The following is an 18,013-nucleotide window of genomic DNA, read 5'->3' as shown; positions in this document are numbered from 1 at the left end:
GTGTGGATCCGGAAAGATGGAGACGCAGCTGTCCCCCGGCGCAGAAAGAAGGGCACCTAGCTCTTAAGACCACTAGCTCAGCCACTAGCAAATAGCTGCTCCACCAGCTGGTAGGCGGTCCGCTCAGCCAGCAAATCTCCGCCCCGCCCCGCCCCTCCCCGGAGACCCACCCACCACAGCATTGCGTCCCGCCCCCCTCGGCACCACGCCCACCACGGCGTCTTAACCCGCCCCTCGGCGGCGCCCCGCCCATCACGGCATCTTGTCCCGCCCCTCGGCGTCGCTCCTCCTCTTAGCAGAGACTGGGCGCTGTGTTTACCCGCGGTGCATGGTGGGGCCGTCTCCTTAGGCAACTCTGGCCCACCGGCTTCCCCTAGACTGTGGGGCGGGCATGGTGGGCCGAAGCGGAAACATGCAACCATTTTCCGCCTTGTCCGCGTCCCAGTCGAATGTTGACTACTACCAGAGGGTGGGCCAGCTCCGACACCGGCTGCGGGTCAGGTACGGGGGATGTATGTGTGAGGGGGGGGGCAGGGTGTCGGGCACTGAGGGTGTCCTGGGCGGCCCTGGCTCCTTTTCCTGCCTTCTCCCCTCACTGAGGGTTCACCAGGGCTCCGGGCCCACCAGCGAATCCCATAACTCCGTAGGGGGCTGGGGGGCGGGCGCAAAGTTTACCATGCGTGCCCCAGGTATTACAGATGGGCTACAGAAGCTGAGCCCCCGCTTGGGAATGTAGCCACGTCTCTAAATTTGCCCAGAGTGAGAATGGGAGTTCTCCTGCCTGTCACTCTCCGTCAAGCTGCGTGCAGTTCTCTAGTCCCGTTTCACACTCTGCCCTCCTTCCTGTCTCTTCAAATTGTCATCTCACCTTGACAAGCCGCAGTTGGTGACAGGTCCTGGAACGCAGGCTGAAGACAGATAGTGTGTGTTTGTGGAACATAGGCCCTATTAAAATGCAGGAGACTTTTCAAAAAAGAAAGAAAGAGAGAAAGAAAGAGAAAGAAAAAAGGAAAAAAATCTAGGACTGGTTTAGATTTCCCAGAAAGGGGATGAAAATTCCAGTAAGAGGGTTGGCATTGCCTTTGATTAAGACATAAAAGATGGGTACGACCAAAAACAGCTATAGATCTAAGAGTGCACAAATAAAGAAAATTATAAAGCAATTCTATAAATAACCCAGGTAAAAGCTAAATTGTTGGAACTCTTATTTAGTTGCTAAATTAACTGGAGTTAGCAATCTCATTAGTTGACAAGAAAGGAAAGAGATTTTTGGATCTCTTGATAAACGAAACATTTAATGAGTGTTAAAACTAACAGAATCATTCTAGTGACTCTTCTAAAATGACAATAGTATAGTAATTTTGTAAAGGGAGAAATGATTTTTAAAAGGGATTATACTAATCTTGTGCAAGAAAAATTACAAAGCATCAATATTTTATGTTCTTTTTTTTTGGGGGGGGGGTCTGGTCGTGGGGCCTGAACTCTGGGCCTGGGTGCTATCCCTCAGCTCTTCAGCTCAAGGCTAGCACTCTACCACTTGAGCCACAGCACCACTTCCGGCTTTTTTTTCTGCTTATGTGGTGCTGAGGAATTGAACCCAGGGCCTCATGCATGCAAGGCAAGCGCTCTACCACTGAGCCACCTTCCCAGCCCCTTTTATGTTCTTTTCTACATCCTATTTTCTTTCTGATACACTATCTTTTGTTTTGATGGCTACCTTAAAATCTCTGCAGAGCCTTCCCTGTTCTACCCCACTCCTCCCACTCCACCACTTTTAAACTTTTCTTTTATATATATAATTTTATTTTATTGTAAAGATGCTGTACAGAGAGGTTGCAGTTACATGAGTAAGGTAATGAGTACATTTCTTGTCAAATATTGTTACCCCAGTGTTGGGACTTGAACTCAGGGCCTGGGCACCATTTCTTAGCTTTTTTGCTCAAAAGCTGGCTTTTTTATGGTTAATTGGAAACAAGACTTTGTGGATTTGTTTGTCAAGGCTGTCTTTGAACCTTGATCCTTAGATTCAGCTTCTTGAATATCTAGGATTATAGACATGAGCCACCAGAATCTAGTTTCCATTACCTAACTTTTGTGCCCTCCCCATTCTTACAACATTTTCATGAGGGCTTAAGTATCTTATTCTTTGCCTAGACTGAGATTTCTAGAAGAAATCATATCTATCTCACTTCTGGTGGAGGAGGTGCTTTAGAAATCTTTGCTGAATTTGTGGAAGAAATCCCAAAGTCAACTAGCTAGTATCTAAGAATTTTATTTATTTGTTTGTTTGTTTGTTTGTTTTTCTGCCAGTCCTGGGGCCTGAACTCAAAATCTTGGCCTTATCCCTTAGCTCTTTCGCTCAGGGCTCATGTTCTACCACTTCTAGCTTTTGGGAAGTTCATTGCAGGTAAGAGTCTCATGGACTTTCCTGCCCAGTCTGGCTTTGAACTGTGATCCTCAGATCTTAACCTCCGAAGAAGTTAGGATTACAGCTATGAGCTACCAGCACCTGGCAGGAATGGTTTACACATTCATGTAATGTCACTAAATAATGATCACTTTATAGTGAACCTAGGAAAGTGAATACCATGATATCCAGGAAGATATTGTGCCCATATACTTGATAATTAAAAAGCAAGATTTCTGCGCCAGGTGTGGCACTGAACACATGTAATCTCAGTGCCTGGGATGCTGGAAGGATCATGAATTCAAACTAGCCTGAGCTACATAGTAAGATCATCTCAGCAGAAATAATTTTTTTAAAATGTATTGGGAACAAATGATGCAACATCAACAAAAGAGTATTTGTTTCAGTATAATTACACATGCTCTTGGCTTAGTGTCTGTTCTACTTAAAGAGTGGCTGAGGTTTTCTCCGTTTTTAGTTATTTGTATGTCTTATTTGAAAATCTAATCTTAAAATGTTACTGGCTTAAATGGCATTCTTTTTGAGTTAGTTGTGAGTTATTTTTGTCTCCTATGCTAGAAACACCTGGTTGTTTATAGTCCTTATGGTTCAATAACTGTAATGATTACCTACTTTATGTTTCACACCTACTACTTTAAAGTATTAAGCGAGGCGAGGCTGTTAAAATTACTTAAGAAATTTGAGTCAGATTTTATGGGCTATTCATGGTTACGCATTTGGAGCTGTTTAAAAAAATTAAGTCAGTACAAATCTGTTGCGGTGTCAATTCATTTTTTATTTTAAGAATTTATAACTAATGCACATTACATATAAGATAGAGGTAAATAACTTTAAGTATAGACACAGCTATAGTAAGAACATGAACCAATCCGTGATTGACTGTGGAACCTTGATGAGGTCATTAGGCCTTTATTGAATGTTTGTTCTTTCCCAGAAATGAGAAGGCCCCACAGAGTAACCCTACACTGTTTTTGTTCTTCATTAGATTAAAAAAAATTTTAATTGAAATTGGTAATTGTGGGAAGCATAATGATTATCATTTTGCCCTATTTGAGTGTTTGGATGTATTTGTTTTGTTTTGTTAAAAAAAAAAAACCAAAACAATCCCAGTGAACACAGAGACCGCTGTCCCCTAAAATTCCATAGTCATTTCAAAGTTTGAAATCTGGGTAGTCTTGATGCCTTACTAGCCCAGAAACTTTTAGGGAATGATAAATTAAAAGAGTAACAATAACAGTAACAACAAAAACTATTCTTTCTCATCCATTTTTTTAGGTAATCATTGAAATGTTAGCTGATCTACTAACTGGGCCTTTCCCTTGTAACTGTGATAGTTTTGAACTCAAGTCATCTTAGCTGTGTATTACAAATAGATATGTTAGTCCAGATTTTTAAAAAAATGTGTTTACAGTGTTTTTCTCTGCATTATGGTGAAAATCACTAATTGAATCTGAAAGAGACTGAGGAAGTAACTTGTTACAGTGTGTGGAGTGCCCACAAGTATGGTAGAAGCATGTAAGTGACTCTTAGAATTTTTTTATATGAAAACATGCTTTAAAAGTTCCATTAACCACTCCCAGTTTCTTCAGTGCCAACATTGATTTAGGGTCATGCACCATACCAAACTCCAGAAATTGACATTGAGTTAGTAAAGCTGAGGAAGACGGAAAATTGTGTATTGAGGCAAAGATGGAATAATAAGTGGTTTAAAAGTAGGAAACTCAGTGTATAAGAACCACTCAGCCCTGTAAAACTTTGAACAATCCAGATGAAGGTGCAGCTGACTGAAACATAGACTATAAAAGGCTCCTAGAACGGAGGTTTTTTTTTTTTTTTAAGATTCTGAAATGGAGATTTAACACGTAGGAATTAGAAGGTAATCCTGCCTAATAAGCCTTCCTCCACTTTTTTTTTTATTGAAGTAAATGTCTATTTTCGAAGCATTTCATCTAAAACAGGTATGAAGGACCTAGCATTCAGAGGTGTTGCAGCATGGATAAAGGAGTTAGAAAAGGGGCTAGAAATGAAGAGTTTACAAGATTAGCACATTTTGTGTGAAATATAGAGCCAATAGGTTGTAGGGTTGTTTTTTTTTTTAAATTTATTTATGTAAGTGCTCTGATAGAGGAAGTATGACCAGCAGGTGTCTGCATCCACTAAAGAGAGAACAAAGTGAACCAAGTCCTTTTGCATTCATTCTTAGAAATTATGTGGGAAATGATGGCTTTCCAAAGAGCCCGGGGTGGTTTTTTTTCACTATATTATAGATTAATTTTGAAAATAACTCTAAAATAAATTCAAGCTTAGTTAAAAGTTGCAGATGTGGAACAAAGACCTCTAATACTCATCTCACATAGCTTAACTATTAACATTTTAACCTTAACTACTAACATTTTACTACATTTTTATTTTGTCTGTCTACTTACCTAAAATAATTAGTTTTAATCTGAACCATTTGAGAACTGCAGATATGATAGCTCATCACTCCTAAAATCCCCAGTGCATATTTCTAAGAACAAAGAAAACTTTTGTATTTAATCACGATACAACCTTCCTAATGAGTATTCAATCTTGATATGCCAATTCACAGAGTACCACCCCCATCAAATTTCACAAACTTTCCTAACCATGTTAATTTTTTATTTTTAATCTCCTTTAGGTACCTGGTTTGCTTTTGGTTTGTATTAAGGCTTCCTTTTTCCCCAGTCTAGAACAATTCTTTTTTTTTTGTTTTGTTTTGTTTTGTATTGGGTGCTGTCCCTCAACTCTTCAGCTCAAGGCTAGCACTCTACCACTTGAGCCACAGCGCCACTTCCAGCTTTTTTCTTTTTGCTTATGTGGTGCTGAGAAATCGAACCCAGGGCCTCATGCATGCAAGACAAGCGCTCTACCACTGAGCCACCTTCCCAGCCCTAAAACAATTCTTGAAGCGTCCATATTTCACTTTCTGGACAACTTCTTAAAGTGTAACATTTACTCTAAAGGGTAGCCTTCACTCTGGGTCCATCTGCTGGTTCTTCATTACCAAATCTAGTTACTCGTTTTTGCTGGATTACTACAGTACATACAGGGTTATGGGTGTGTATTTAAAGATATTTTTGTTCTTTAATTTTTAGGATAAGTTGCCTACACTATTCATTATCTATGATCTAAACACATAGTTAATTATAAAACCTCAAAGGTAGCTGGGTGCCAGTGATTCACACCTGTAATCCCAGCTACTCAGGAGGCTGAGACCTGGAAGATCATGGTTCCAAGAGACTTCATCTCCATTTAATCACCAAAACATCATATTGGAGGTTTGGCTCAAGTGGAAGAGCACTCTCTGTGGCCAAGAGAGCTGAACAAAAGCCCTGGGTCCTGAATTAAAGCCCTGGTATTAGTGAACAAGCATATCCCCCCTACCCAAAAGATTTTATACTGAAGATTTCAACAGAAATTTCTAATGCAGAAGCAATTACATCTTGTTTCTTTCATTTCTGCTCTCTGAATCAGTCTTTTTTGTTGTTGTTGGTTAGGGGGCTTGAACTTTGAGTTTGGGCGCTATCTCTGCACTCTTCAGCTCAAGGCAAGCACTCTACCGCTTGAGCCACAGCACCACTTCTGTTTTTCTAGTGATCCTCAGATCTCAACCTCCTGGAGTAGCTAGGATTATAGGCATGAGCTACCAGCACCTGGCTGAGTCAGTCTTATTAATGAGAACATAATCATCTGTGAAGTAATTGGTTAAAAATACATGTTTTCAGCTGGATGCCAATGGTTCATGCCTTTAATCCTTGCTACTTAAGAGGCTGAGATCTTAGGGTCACAGTTTGAAGTTAGCCCAGGCAGACAAGTCCGTGAGACTTTTATCTCCAATTTAACCACCAAAAAAACTGAAAGTAGATCTGTGGCTCAAGTGATAGAGCACTAGCCTTAGCAAAACAATTTAGGGACAGCACTCAGGCTCTGAGTTCAAACCCTGTGACTGCCAATTCTTGGTTAATATAGGCATACCCAATTAGAGACTCAGTTGCATTTCTCAGTGATTCTGTGTTTGGATTTTGTACCCCATTTTCCAGTTAAAATAATCTGGATTAAATGGAGGTTTTAATTGAGTAAGCTAATAAATTTAGTTACTCTGTGCAGTAGCTAGACTAAATTTGAGGATAACTTCAGAGAAGGGGAGGATGTCTGAATGTAAATAGAAACAGAAGTGCTAACAAAAATAACCTGGAGTTATTCTTTTCCTTTAGGAAGTCACCCTGAGCTGTCCACAATGGTCTTTATCTTTGTTTGGCAGTCAGGTATTCTCTCAGGTATTATGTGATTTCTCTTGTGGACTTTAGTTAATGTTTATTTAGCTTAGCAGTTTGATCTCAGGCGAGGTTGGAGTTGAAACTTTGGTAGTGGTTGAATGGGACCTTCTGTGGTTGAATATGGAAAGGACTCATCTTAGGAATGAATGGCTCTCTATCCAGTTTTATTACTGTTTTCTGCTTTGGTTGTTCATTATTTTTTAACTTGCTCAGGATTTCTCCTCTGGCTTACTGCTAACACCCAAACATCACAGGTCACAGGTTAAGTCTTTAGTGGTAGTAGCTGACAAATACTTGTGGTGTTAGAAAGTTATAAACAAATTTCCCCAAATTCTAAGTGACTTTTAGGAGACATAATCTTCATCAGATTTAAAAGAAGCCAGATTTGATTTTCAGATACCTCTTTCTAACAGTCATTTGGCAATGTGCAAGCTGACTGGTTGCAAAGAAAGCCACCAGTCCAACGTGTTTAGTCTCAGTACTCAAATACCACTGACTCAGAAAAAAAAAACTGGCTATATTTTATTTTGCAGATTTATTCTGTTTATTGTCAGTCTTTCCTTTAGAATGTCATCTGCCTAAGGATGGGTCTTTTGCTTGCTCTCTCTGTTAGTCTCCAGTCCTAGACCAACACCTGGCTCATCATCAGGTCCTGTTTTCAGGCCTTTTCTACTGCATTTTTCCAGTTCATTTGTTTGTTGCTTTTGGTTTTTTTGAGTAGAGTCTTACTATATATCTCAGGGTGTCCTTAAACATTTGATCCTCTTACCTCAGCTGCCCCAGGGCTGGGATTACAGAAATGTACCACTATGGCTTGCTGACTTGAAGAATCTTTTATTTTTGTTTTGTAGACATTCCTGGTGATTGAAAACTGTTTTTATATCTTTTGATCACATATAGCATTTTCTGCTTCTTAGAAAGACCAGAGAAAGGTGTGATTTTTTTGGAAGTAAATCATGGTCTAAATTCATCAGATTATTACTTACCAATGTAATGATTTATAAAATGTTTTCTTTTTGTATTATAGTGAACAGAAGAGATTAGAACTGCAAAAGAAACTTAATGAATATAATCAGTCTGATTTACGCAGGTAAGGGATGACAGTGGGACAATTTCAGGTCAGTTTGCATATGTTAATCAAAATTCAATCCTTAATGTCATAAATTCGATAGTTGTAATATTTTTTTACTTTTTAAAAGTTTTGGTGCCAGTCCTGGGATTTGAACTTAGGGCCTGGGAGCTGTCCCTGAGCTTTTGTTCAGGGATCGTGTTCTGCCACTTTGAACAATAGCTCTACTTCTAGTTTTCTGGTGATTAATTGGAGATAGAGTTTCATGGACTTTTCCTGCCTAGGCTGTTGAACCTTGATCCTCAGATTTCAGCCTCCTGAGTAACTGGGATTATAGGCATGAGCCACTAGCACCCAGCCTTATTTTTATTTTTTATTTTTTTAATTTTTTTCCAGGGCTGAGGACCGAACCCAGGGCCTTGCGCGCACCAGGCGGCCGCCCTTCTGCTGGGCTAAACCCCCAACCCCTATTTTTATTTTTTAAATGTTGATTGATTGATTGATAGTACAGAGCATTATACTTCTTAGGCAAGCACTAGAGTGCTTTGAACTATTTCTCCAGCAATTCTCTTATTTCTAGTATGTAATATATATATATGTATATATAGACGTATATCTATATATAGTATATATGAACATATACATGTATAAGTATGTATGTATGTGTGTAGATATATATACATATATATATATTTTTTTTCCCTTTTGTGCTAGTACTGAGACTTGAACTCTGGGCCTTAGTTCTTTCATTCAGTTTTTTCTATTCATGGCTGGTGCTCTACGACTTGAGCTACACTTCCCTTTCTAGCTTTTCATAGTTAATTGGGGAATAAAAGTCTCCTGTCTGGACTTTAGTCTTGGGAGATTTTATCAAAATAACCAGCAAAAAGCTGGGATGGAGGCCTGGCTCAAATGATAGAGCTCCAGCCAAGCAAACAAGTAAAATAAGTGCAAGGTTCTGAGTTCAAACTTCAGTACAGCCAACAGGCAGTCTGAGGGGTTTTTGTTTGTTCTTTCTGAAAGTAAAAGAATGACATCTAACCATAATCATAACACAGCATTATTACTACAATAAAGAATCTTTTGAGGAAGTGGTGCTGTGGCTCAGGGGTAGAGCACTCTCCTTGAGCTGAAGAGCTGAGGGACAGCACCCAGGCCCATAGCTCAAGCCCTAGGACCAACAAAAAAAAGAATTTTTTGAAAATTATGGGCTTAGAATTAGAGGCTAAATTAGGTCTATTGTTTATAATCTTTGCTGATTTGTGTTTTGATATTTATATATCTGTGAATATATTGGTGGTTCTTTATACTTACTTATGTTGATGAAAGAATGTTAAATAATCTATCGAACCAATAATATACATGGCAAATAACAAATACTCTTCTATAATGTAAATGCTTGCAAAGAAGAAAGTTAGAATTAGCAATATTGGTACCCTGTGAATAGCTATGTAGTATGTCTTAAACATTACACTTTGGATACGAGTCTCTAAATGTCTCCTTTCAGTTCAAGTAATGTTATAGTCCATATTTTATAAGGCATTTTTAATAACTTGTTGTAATGTTAGACAAATACCTTTTACTGTTCCTAAATGAGAACTCTTTGTATTTTATATTTTGAAACTCCTTAGTTTTATGCTGGATGCTAATGGCTCATGCCTATAATCGTAGCTCTCAGGAGGCTGAGATCTGAGGATCGCAGTTCAAAGCCAGCCTGGGCAGGAAACTCCATGAGACTCTTATCTCCAATTAACCACCAGAAGACCGGAAGTGGCACTGCGGCTCAGGTGGTAGAGTGCTCGCCTTGAGCTGAAGACCTCAGGGAAAGCACCCAGGCCCAGAGTTCAAGCCCCACAACCAATCAAAAAAAGCAAAAAAAAAAAAAAACCTTCTTAGTTTTATGGATTGTCATTAATTCTGTGTCTGTATAAGCAAAATACTTTAAAAAGTACTCATAAGGCTATGCATCTGAACATGGCCACATAGACATCATTCTTGAAATCACATTTATCTTTAAGAAATAAACTCATATAAAATGTAACCATGTGAATATTACCATGTGATAATGTATACATTTCTCATGACAATTATGCCATAAAGGTAACCAGAATGGTCCCTATTGGCACCATATTAATGTCTTTTTTTCTAAAAATGTATATACATTCTATCTTTCAGGCTTCAGTGCTTTGGGTAAAATATTTTAGATTTCATTGGCACATGAACAATTTTGTTAAAATTCTATTTGGGTTTATCAAAGTCTTAACTCCATTGTTAGAAGTTTACTTATTTTTTCCCATAGGGTTAATATGAAGTATCTAAAGCTAAAGAAATACCTCAAGGAAATATGTGAATCTGAAAAGAAGGCTCATATTCGAAACCAAGAATATTTAAAGCAATTTGAACGTTTCCAAGCTCATGTTGGACGCTTTGCTACAAATACTGAGAAGCTTCAAAAACTTAAGGTGATATCTTGTTTTGTAGTGGCTTTTTTTTTGTTTTTTGGGTTTTTTTTTGGATCCGGTCATGGGGCGTGAACTCTGGGCCTGGGTGCTGTCCCTCAGCTCTTCAGTTAAAGGCTAGTGCTCTACCACTTGAGCCACAGCACCACTTCCAGCTTTTTTTTCTTTTTGCGTATGTGGTGCTAAGGAATCAAACCTAGGGCCTCATGCATGCAAAGCAAGCGCTTTACCACTGAGCCACCTTCCCAGCCCCTTGTTGTGTTTTTTGTTATTATTTGGTTGGTTTATTTTTTAGGTCTGTTTTTAAATTTTATTTTATTGTAAAGGTGATATACAGAGGGGTTATAGTTACATAACTAAGGTAATGAGTGTACTTCTTCTTGTTTTCTCCTGCTTTCCCTCCTTTCTCCCTCCCCCCTCCCCACTTTGCCCTCTCCCCCAAGTTGTAAAGTTCATTTCCAACATAGTGTCTAATAAGTATCACTGTTGCATTGGTTCCCCTTTGGTCTACCATTTCTGTGATTCCTCTTTCCTTCTCCAAGTCAGATAAACTTATATACAAAGCAAAGGGTACCTAAATCAGAAACAGTGACCATAGGGAAGTAGGAAAAAACAAAAGACAAAAGAAATAACTGCAAGCAGCACAGTAAAAAGAAAAACAACAGCAATAAAACCTCTTGTTCCATATTGTAGAGATCATTTCGATTAGCATCATTTTATGTGGTTGTATGTACATGGCTATTGGGCTATTGTGAACCATAGGCCTATACTAATCATTACAAATGAGGAAACCATGGAGCCTATGTTTGGGTCTGGCTTACTACATATAGTATAATTTTTTTCCAGGTCTTTCCATTTCCTTATGAATGGGGCAATATCAGTCTTTTCGATGGAAGCATGGATTTCCATTGTGTATATGTACCACATTTTCTTGATCCATTCATCTATTGAGTAGCATCTGAGCTGATTCCATATCTTAGCTATGGTAAATAATGCTGCAGTGAACAAAGTTGTCTGGTAGCTTTGTTTAGTGTGATCATTTAGGTAAATGCCTAGGAGTGGGATTGCTGGGTTATAGAGGTTGGTTGCTGGGTTATAGAGGTTGGTTGTTTTTTTTTGGTTGGTTTTTATTTATTTATTTATTGTGGTTGTGGTGGTGGAACTGCAAAGGGTACTGGTGTTTGCATCCAATGCCCTGTACTTTTTGGACTGACACTCTACTACCTGACCCACACTTCCAGTCTTTTTTTCTGTTTGTTTTAGAAATGGAATTTAGTGAACTTTGCTACCTGGGCTGGCCTTAGACTATGATCTCAGCCTTTACTGTAGCTAGAACTATAGCCATGAGCCACCAGTACCTGGTTTGTGTAGTGTGCTTTTTAAAAAACTTTTTTTCAGATCAGTGCTAGTCACTAATGGTCAGTTGTTTGTACATATGATTAAATATTTGTAGGTGCCATGTGGCCAATTTTGTTCCAAGGACTTTTCAAATATTCCTACTATAGTTGGAGAGTAAATGGGATATTTATAATACAAGGAACAAGTACAGGGTTGGATTCATGATATTCATTGGCAAAATGACTAAATTTGAGCAAATTAAGATTGTCTCTTGAAACTGCTTCTCTCTTTAAAGAATCCTTTTATTCTCTCTTTGAAGAACCCTTTTATTGAGGATTGGGCTCCTCTCTTCTGGTCAAGGAGTACATTGGCAGAGGGACTAAAGGCTAGAGATGGCTCTGGAAGTTAGCCTGGGCTGTGTGATGCCGAGTGTATGCTTTTTGAACCTTCTCTAATACTGGTGTCTTAATCCATTTCAGTGCCTGGCTACATGCTGTTCCACAAATTCTGCAAAATGTGGTGGGCCAGGAGCTAGTCCTGCTTTCTTACTATTTGCATGCTCAGATATTGTTACCCCAGTTTACTCAACTCTACACTGGTTATAGTAGCAGATGGCTTCAGTATTTTCTTTTTGCCTCTCTCTCTTTGCTCTAGCAGTTTTTCCCTAGCCTAATTTTATTGAACAATTTCAAATTCAGAGAAAACTTAAAAGAATTATCATAGCAAATGCATATATCCTCTACTTAGATGCGATAGTTACAAATATTTTGGTGTGTTTGCTTTGTGCATGTGTTATTTTTGTTTTCCTGAGTCAGTGAGTCTGGTATATTATACTTGGGAGCATTTGAACAAGAGTAATGCCATTATCACACCTAAGAAAATTAACAAATCCATAGTATCATTTAATATCAAGCCCATATTCAAATTTGCCCAGTTCTCTTAAAAGTATCTTGTATTTCTGAACCATGAGCCCACAAGGGTTTACATATTATTTATTTTGTGTTATTGGTTACTTTAACTTTTTAGGCCTCTAACCATTTGTTTTTCTAAGACTAATATATGGGTTTGTTGTTGTTGTTTGTTTTTGTTTTTGTGGTCCTGGGAATTGGACTTGGGGCCTTCTGCATGCTTAGACAAACACTCTTCCACTGAGCATGTGTACATCTCCAGCCTTGACATTGTGTATTTAGAAGAAGACAGGCCAGTTGACATCCTGAATTTGACCATTTACTAGCATACTATTTTCTGTTACAGTATTCTCCTCTGTTTTGTGTAAATTGGGATTGCAGTTGAAACTAGCACTGTTCAATAGAACATTCTATAGTGATGAAAATGTTGTGTCTATGCTGATATCTAATGTAGTAGCTACTAGCCATACATGGCTATGAAGCTCTTACCTATGATAAGTACTGTATTTTCACATTTAATTTGTCTGTTAATGTAAATAATGTCACAAGCACATCCCATAAGTCCCATGACATCCAATCAATGAGTTCCCTGGTGTCAGAAGGTCCCAGTGAGGTGGACTTTGATCCATTGCTTAAGATGGTAATCTCTAGATGTTTCTGTTTTACAGTATCTCCCCACCTCCTTCAAAACTTAGTAAATAATCTATGGAGGTATGGCTTGGTACCAATAGAGTATATGTTCCTTACCAACCTTTTATCTAATAGTTCTGGGACTTGTTGAGGACCCTTGCCTGAGCCAGTTACTATATGAGAGAATGTGAAGGTGATTTTCTGTTTTATCTTCTACTCGCTGACTTTCTGCTTTAACAAAAAGCATTTTCTTCTCCCCCTTCCTACTTTTAACTTTTTATTATTTTTATTGTTTTTACTCCTTGAAGATGCTTTTCTTTAGAGGGATATTTCCCATCGGTAATCATGGTCAATATTAGAGCTTGATTTTTAGCAAATAATTGGCCCCATTTCTCTGCCTATAACTGACTTCCCAGACTTTATTTTTCCCATTTCAGTCCCCTCCTACAATACACAATGGATTTTATTATCAGTTACCTGACAGGTGATACTACAGCAGACTGAACATGAACAACTCTAGAGAGTCCAGCGTATCAAGCCAGGCTTCAGAGATAGACTGTGGGTTGGAAGGTCTAGCTCAGTGGTAGAGCATTTGCTTAGTAATAAAAATGGAATATAATGTTCTCTATACTTCCTTCTCACTTATAATTAAATGAGTAATCAGATTTTCAAAAATAGAGAAAAATTCCATTCTCTCTGTTTTTTAAAAGAGAACTTTTGCCAGGCACCAATGTCTCACACCTGTAATCCTAGCTTCTCAGGAGGCTGAAATCTGAGGATTACAATTCAAAGCAGCCTGGTCAGGAAAGTCCATGAGACTCTTATCTCCAATAAACTACTTTAAAAAGCCAGAAGTGATGTTATGACGCAGTAGTAGAGCACTAGCCTTGAGTAAAAGAGCTCAGGGACAGGGCTGGGAAGGTGGCTCAGTGGTAGAGCGCTTGCCTTGCAGCATTAGGCCCTGGGTTCGATTCCTCAGCACCACATAAGCAAAAAAAAAAAAAGCTGGAAGTGGCATTGTGGCTCAAGTGGTAGAGTGCTAGCCTTGAGCTGAAGAGCTGAGGGACAGCGCCCAGCCCAGAGTTCAGGCCCCACGACCGCCCCCCCCCCCAAAAAAAAGAGCTCAGGCATGGAGTTCAAGGCCTACGACCAATAGAAAGAATAAAGAGACCTCTGTGAATGTGTGCTCACTAATTTTCTCTTCTTTGCTTTGGGACATAGAAAGATGTTACAGGCTTGCCTTACATTTTCTCTGCCTCAAACACAGAATTAATACCTCACCCAGGGTGTTTTAGTTGCCCTCAGTGGGGAGAGGTTTAAAACTAAGCTTTGGGGAGTAAGTGTACTGCAGCCGTAGTAAGGTTTGATAGGACATACCAGTTTTGTGTCTTTGAGGTATTCAAATAGAATGCTTTAAGTTCAAAACTAGTTGTCATTATCCACATTGTAAAGAACTTTCCAGAGATTTTATGCAGAAAATCAAAGTGGCAAACAAAGCAAGAAATTTTGCCTTCCCTAAAATAGACAAAATAACAAAATTTCCTTATGTTTTCATTGCTTATTGCATATTGATTAGTTACAAACAAATATAGGAGGGAGGAATTTTTTTTAAAAAAGGAGACATCTTTTGTAAATATTTTTATGTTGACAGCATTAGTTTTGCATAACAGAATATGCTTTTAAAAACTCAATGAGCTACTAAAGAATATCAGTATACTGGACTGTACTTAGTAAAATAATATAATGGAAAACATTATAAACATAGTTCAAAATAATATAGATATGGTTTCATTGAATTTTGAACAAGAAATGCTTTTAAAAACAAGTTGGTCCATGTGCCGGTGGCTCATGCCTGTAATCCTAGCTACTTAGGAGGTTGAGATCTGAGGATTGAGGTTCAAAGCCAGTCTGACAGGAAAGTCCTTGAGACTCTTATTTCCAATAAACCACCAGAAAACTGGAAGTGGCGCTGTGGCTCAAGTGGTAGAGTGCTAGCCTTCAGCTGAAGAACTGAGGGACAGCACCCAGGGCTAGAGTTCAAACCCCATGACCAACAAAAATAATAACAAGTTGGCTGGTAGCACAGATTGTGTAGCTATAGTTGAGAAGAATCTAAATTCATGCAGTCACCATGAGTCATGCGGTGCAATAATTTGGAATCTTAACTCTGAAAGCTTACACAGTAGCCACAAAACCAGCCAGTGATGTCTGAAACTGTCAGTGATTTCATTAGTTCAGCAGGCTGTGCAGTCAGCAGAGGTTCATAGGGGATTTAATTTTTTAAAATGTCTTCTCATTTCTTCCTACTCCTTTCTTCTGCATGGGGTCTAGTAGTGACCTTAGTTCTGACAAAACCATAGATTCCTCATATTGCTTCCTCACCCAAGTATCAGATCTTTACAATCTAAGGAGAAAGGTGTTCAGAAACTCTTTGCCCACACACTCAAAAAAGCCACAGTATTTTCCCCCTTCCTATTCCTGTCTGCCTGCCTCTCCCTATCCCCAGCTTGCTACCTTTTTCTCTCCCATCTCAGTCTCTTCCAACTCTGTATCTTTCTACTGTTTTTCTACACCTTAATCTCCTTCATATGTACATACTCCTCTCCCTTACACAACTCCACACCTACACACACACACACACTCACACACACACACAGAGTACTTTAAATCTGTATTTGTATTTCTTTGGTGGTATTACATTATGTCTCATACTTGCTTCAGCTAGAAGGCCTTTCTCTCCCTGTCCTGCCTTATGTCTCTGTCATAAGTACCTCACTACTTCCATCATGGTTGTACAGTTATTATAATTATGTATCTTTCTGTTTTTCCACTATGCGCTCCTTGTGTTATTATTTGTGGATCTGTGTGTTTGATTCAGAATATGGCTCTAAGTAAGCATTGAGATTTCTCCCTTGACTGAAAGTTCTAACTCTGTATTTTGTCTCATTTTCTTATGGACCATGAAAACTTTGTGAGAACAAATGTGGTATTGACTGTACCCTATATTTTTCCAGGAAGAATTTGTGTTTAATATCAGAGGCATTCAGATAATGTCACTATTTAAAGATGTAATTCTCCTAGAAATTTTTCACATTACATTATGTATGCTGAAAGGGAAGAATTTGAAAGCAAATCGTTTGGGTTCTCATTCAGATTTCAGCTAAGCAGTCTGATTGATATTGTGGGCAGGGCCTGGCCTTCAGACTTCTGAAGGACAAATACTGTATTTTTTCTTTTTGATTAACATTTATATGTGTTAATTAAATAAGTCTGTCATCTAGAAGGAAATGCATATATTGAAAAAAAAAACAGAAGGAAACAAAACTGTGAATCTTAAGTCTAGTCTCTTAGATCTACCCAAGAACCAGATTAGACAATGTATACAAATGTCTGTGCCCATTTCTTCAACTATAATATGAGAAAGCAGGGTCAGTTGATTTTAAATATCTTCAGCTATTCCATTAGCCTGTAATTGAAAGACTAAGTTCTGCAATCCTACAAACTAAAGGAGGAAAAAAAAAAAGGAAAGAAAGCCTGTAGCAAAAGGAGGTATTGTTAGGCAAACAATAATGTGACAGAAGGGAAATTGAAGGAATGAGAGTGAGAATATAAAAGGAAGCATCATGGAAAATGGACATGTTACTAGCATAGAGAGATATCCCAGCGACCTGAGCCATCTGTAAGAACCCCATCTCCTCTTCCTACAAGCCCAGGTCATTGTTCATAGATTCCAGTGATTCAGCTGTAATACATCGCTTGTTCATAGTGAAGATGTGAATGGGAAGGTTTTATTATATTGAAGTGGACAGCATCAAGCCAGTGTCAAGAAGTCATACAGAAATGGAGAGTGTGAGTTACCAAATGGGCTAACTTCATGCTCTTCAGTTTATTAAAACAGATTTCCCGATTGAGACAGGGGATGAGGGGGTTACCCTTAGAGGGGCTCTAGACCAGGCCATACTACTAGAACATGAGTTGTTTGGCTCTTAAAGCAGTAACTCTGACCAGAAATAGTCTAGGGCATATGACAGAAAGGCAACAGGGACAGGAATCTGCACTAGAGAGAAGAAAGTATGGAACATATGAAAGGGGATTAGGAACCGAAGAGTAAAACTGTTGGAGCTGATATACCCAAATGAAGACATGTACCTTTGACGTCTACTGAGGACATTTGATGATTTTTAGCTAGGAAAGTCTTGGAAAGCTCTATCTCCCCAGTAATTCTGAAACTTAAAAAAAAATCTTCATAGAATCCTTTGATTTGGTGCAGAGCACAGATGAAAACTCCTGTTCTTCAGCATTTAGGAGGTAGATTCGATGGTTATATGTAAAAATGAAGAACAAAGAAGAGATTAAAATATTTTTACTTGCTGATTCTTCCTCCTTAAAGTTAAGAGTTATAAACTGTATTCACTAATTTATCATATCCACTTGGATATCAAAATACATTACAAAATACCTTTACATCAGTAATTTAGAAAAATAATGTCTGTGGTTCAGTAAATTTTTCAAATATGAGAACGAAATCAGAATCAAAGATATTTCTTACTATTTTTTAGAACTCTTATGCCATTATCACCTCCATTTTACTTTAGCAAAATGTATTGAATAAAACTGTTCCCATGAGAAAGTACTGTGTCTTTGGAAGTTATGACTCAAAAATAATCTCTATGACTCAAAAATAATCTCATAGTATATTAAAAACAACTAATCTCATATCTAAAATATACCTTGAACTCAAAAAATTAAATCCCCCAACAACAAATCTTCAAAGAAACAACTGCAATAAATAAGTGGGCTAAAGACTTAAAGAGAAACTTCTCTGAAGAGGAAAGAAGGATGGCCAATAGACACATGAAGAAATGCTCAACCTCTCTAGCCAT

At 38.4% G+C, this 18,013-nt stretch overlaps 1 protein-coding gene across 2 annotated transcripts in view; it reads left to right on the top strand.

Moving 5' to 3' along the window:
- Nucleotides 1-311: 311 nt before the first annotated feature.
- The window catches only part of Kiz (kizuna centrosomal protein), an 89,247-nt gene continuing 71,545 nt past the window's right edge, over nt 312-18,013 (top strand). Inside the window, exons 1-3 of one of the 2 annotated variants that reach the window (XM_013027102.1) lie at nt 312-501; nt 7,754-7,816; nt 10,095-10,257. In XM_013027102.1, the coding sequence (XP_012882556.1) occupies nt 392-501; nt 7,754-7,816; nt 10,095-10,257 (336 nt within the window). In that variant the 5' untranslated portion in view covers nt 312-391. The remainder of the gene's footprint in view (nt 502-7,753; nt 7,817-10,094; nt 10,258-18,013) is intronic. The other variant, XM_013027103.1, reaches the window with a different exon arrangement.

Source organism: Dipodomys ordii, unplaced genomic scaffold (assembly GCF_000151885.1).
Source record: "Dipodomys ordii isolate 6190 unplaced genomic scaffold, Dord_2.0 Scaffold99, whole genome shotgun sequence".
NCBI classification, from domain to species: domain Eukaryota; kingdom Metazoa; phylum Chordata; class Mammalia; order Rodentia; family Heteromyidae; genus Dipodomys; species Dipodomys ordii.
Note: the sequence above shows the minus strand (reverse complement) of the source record. Positions and strands in the feature narration are given on the sequence as shown.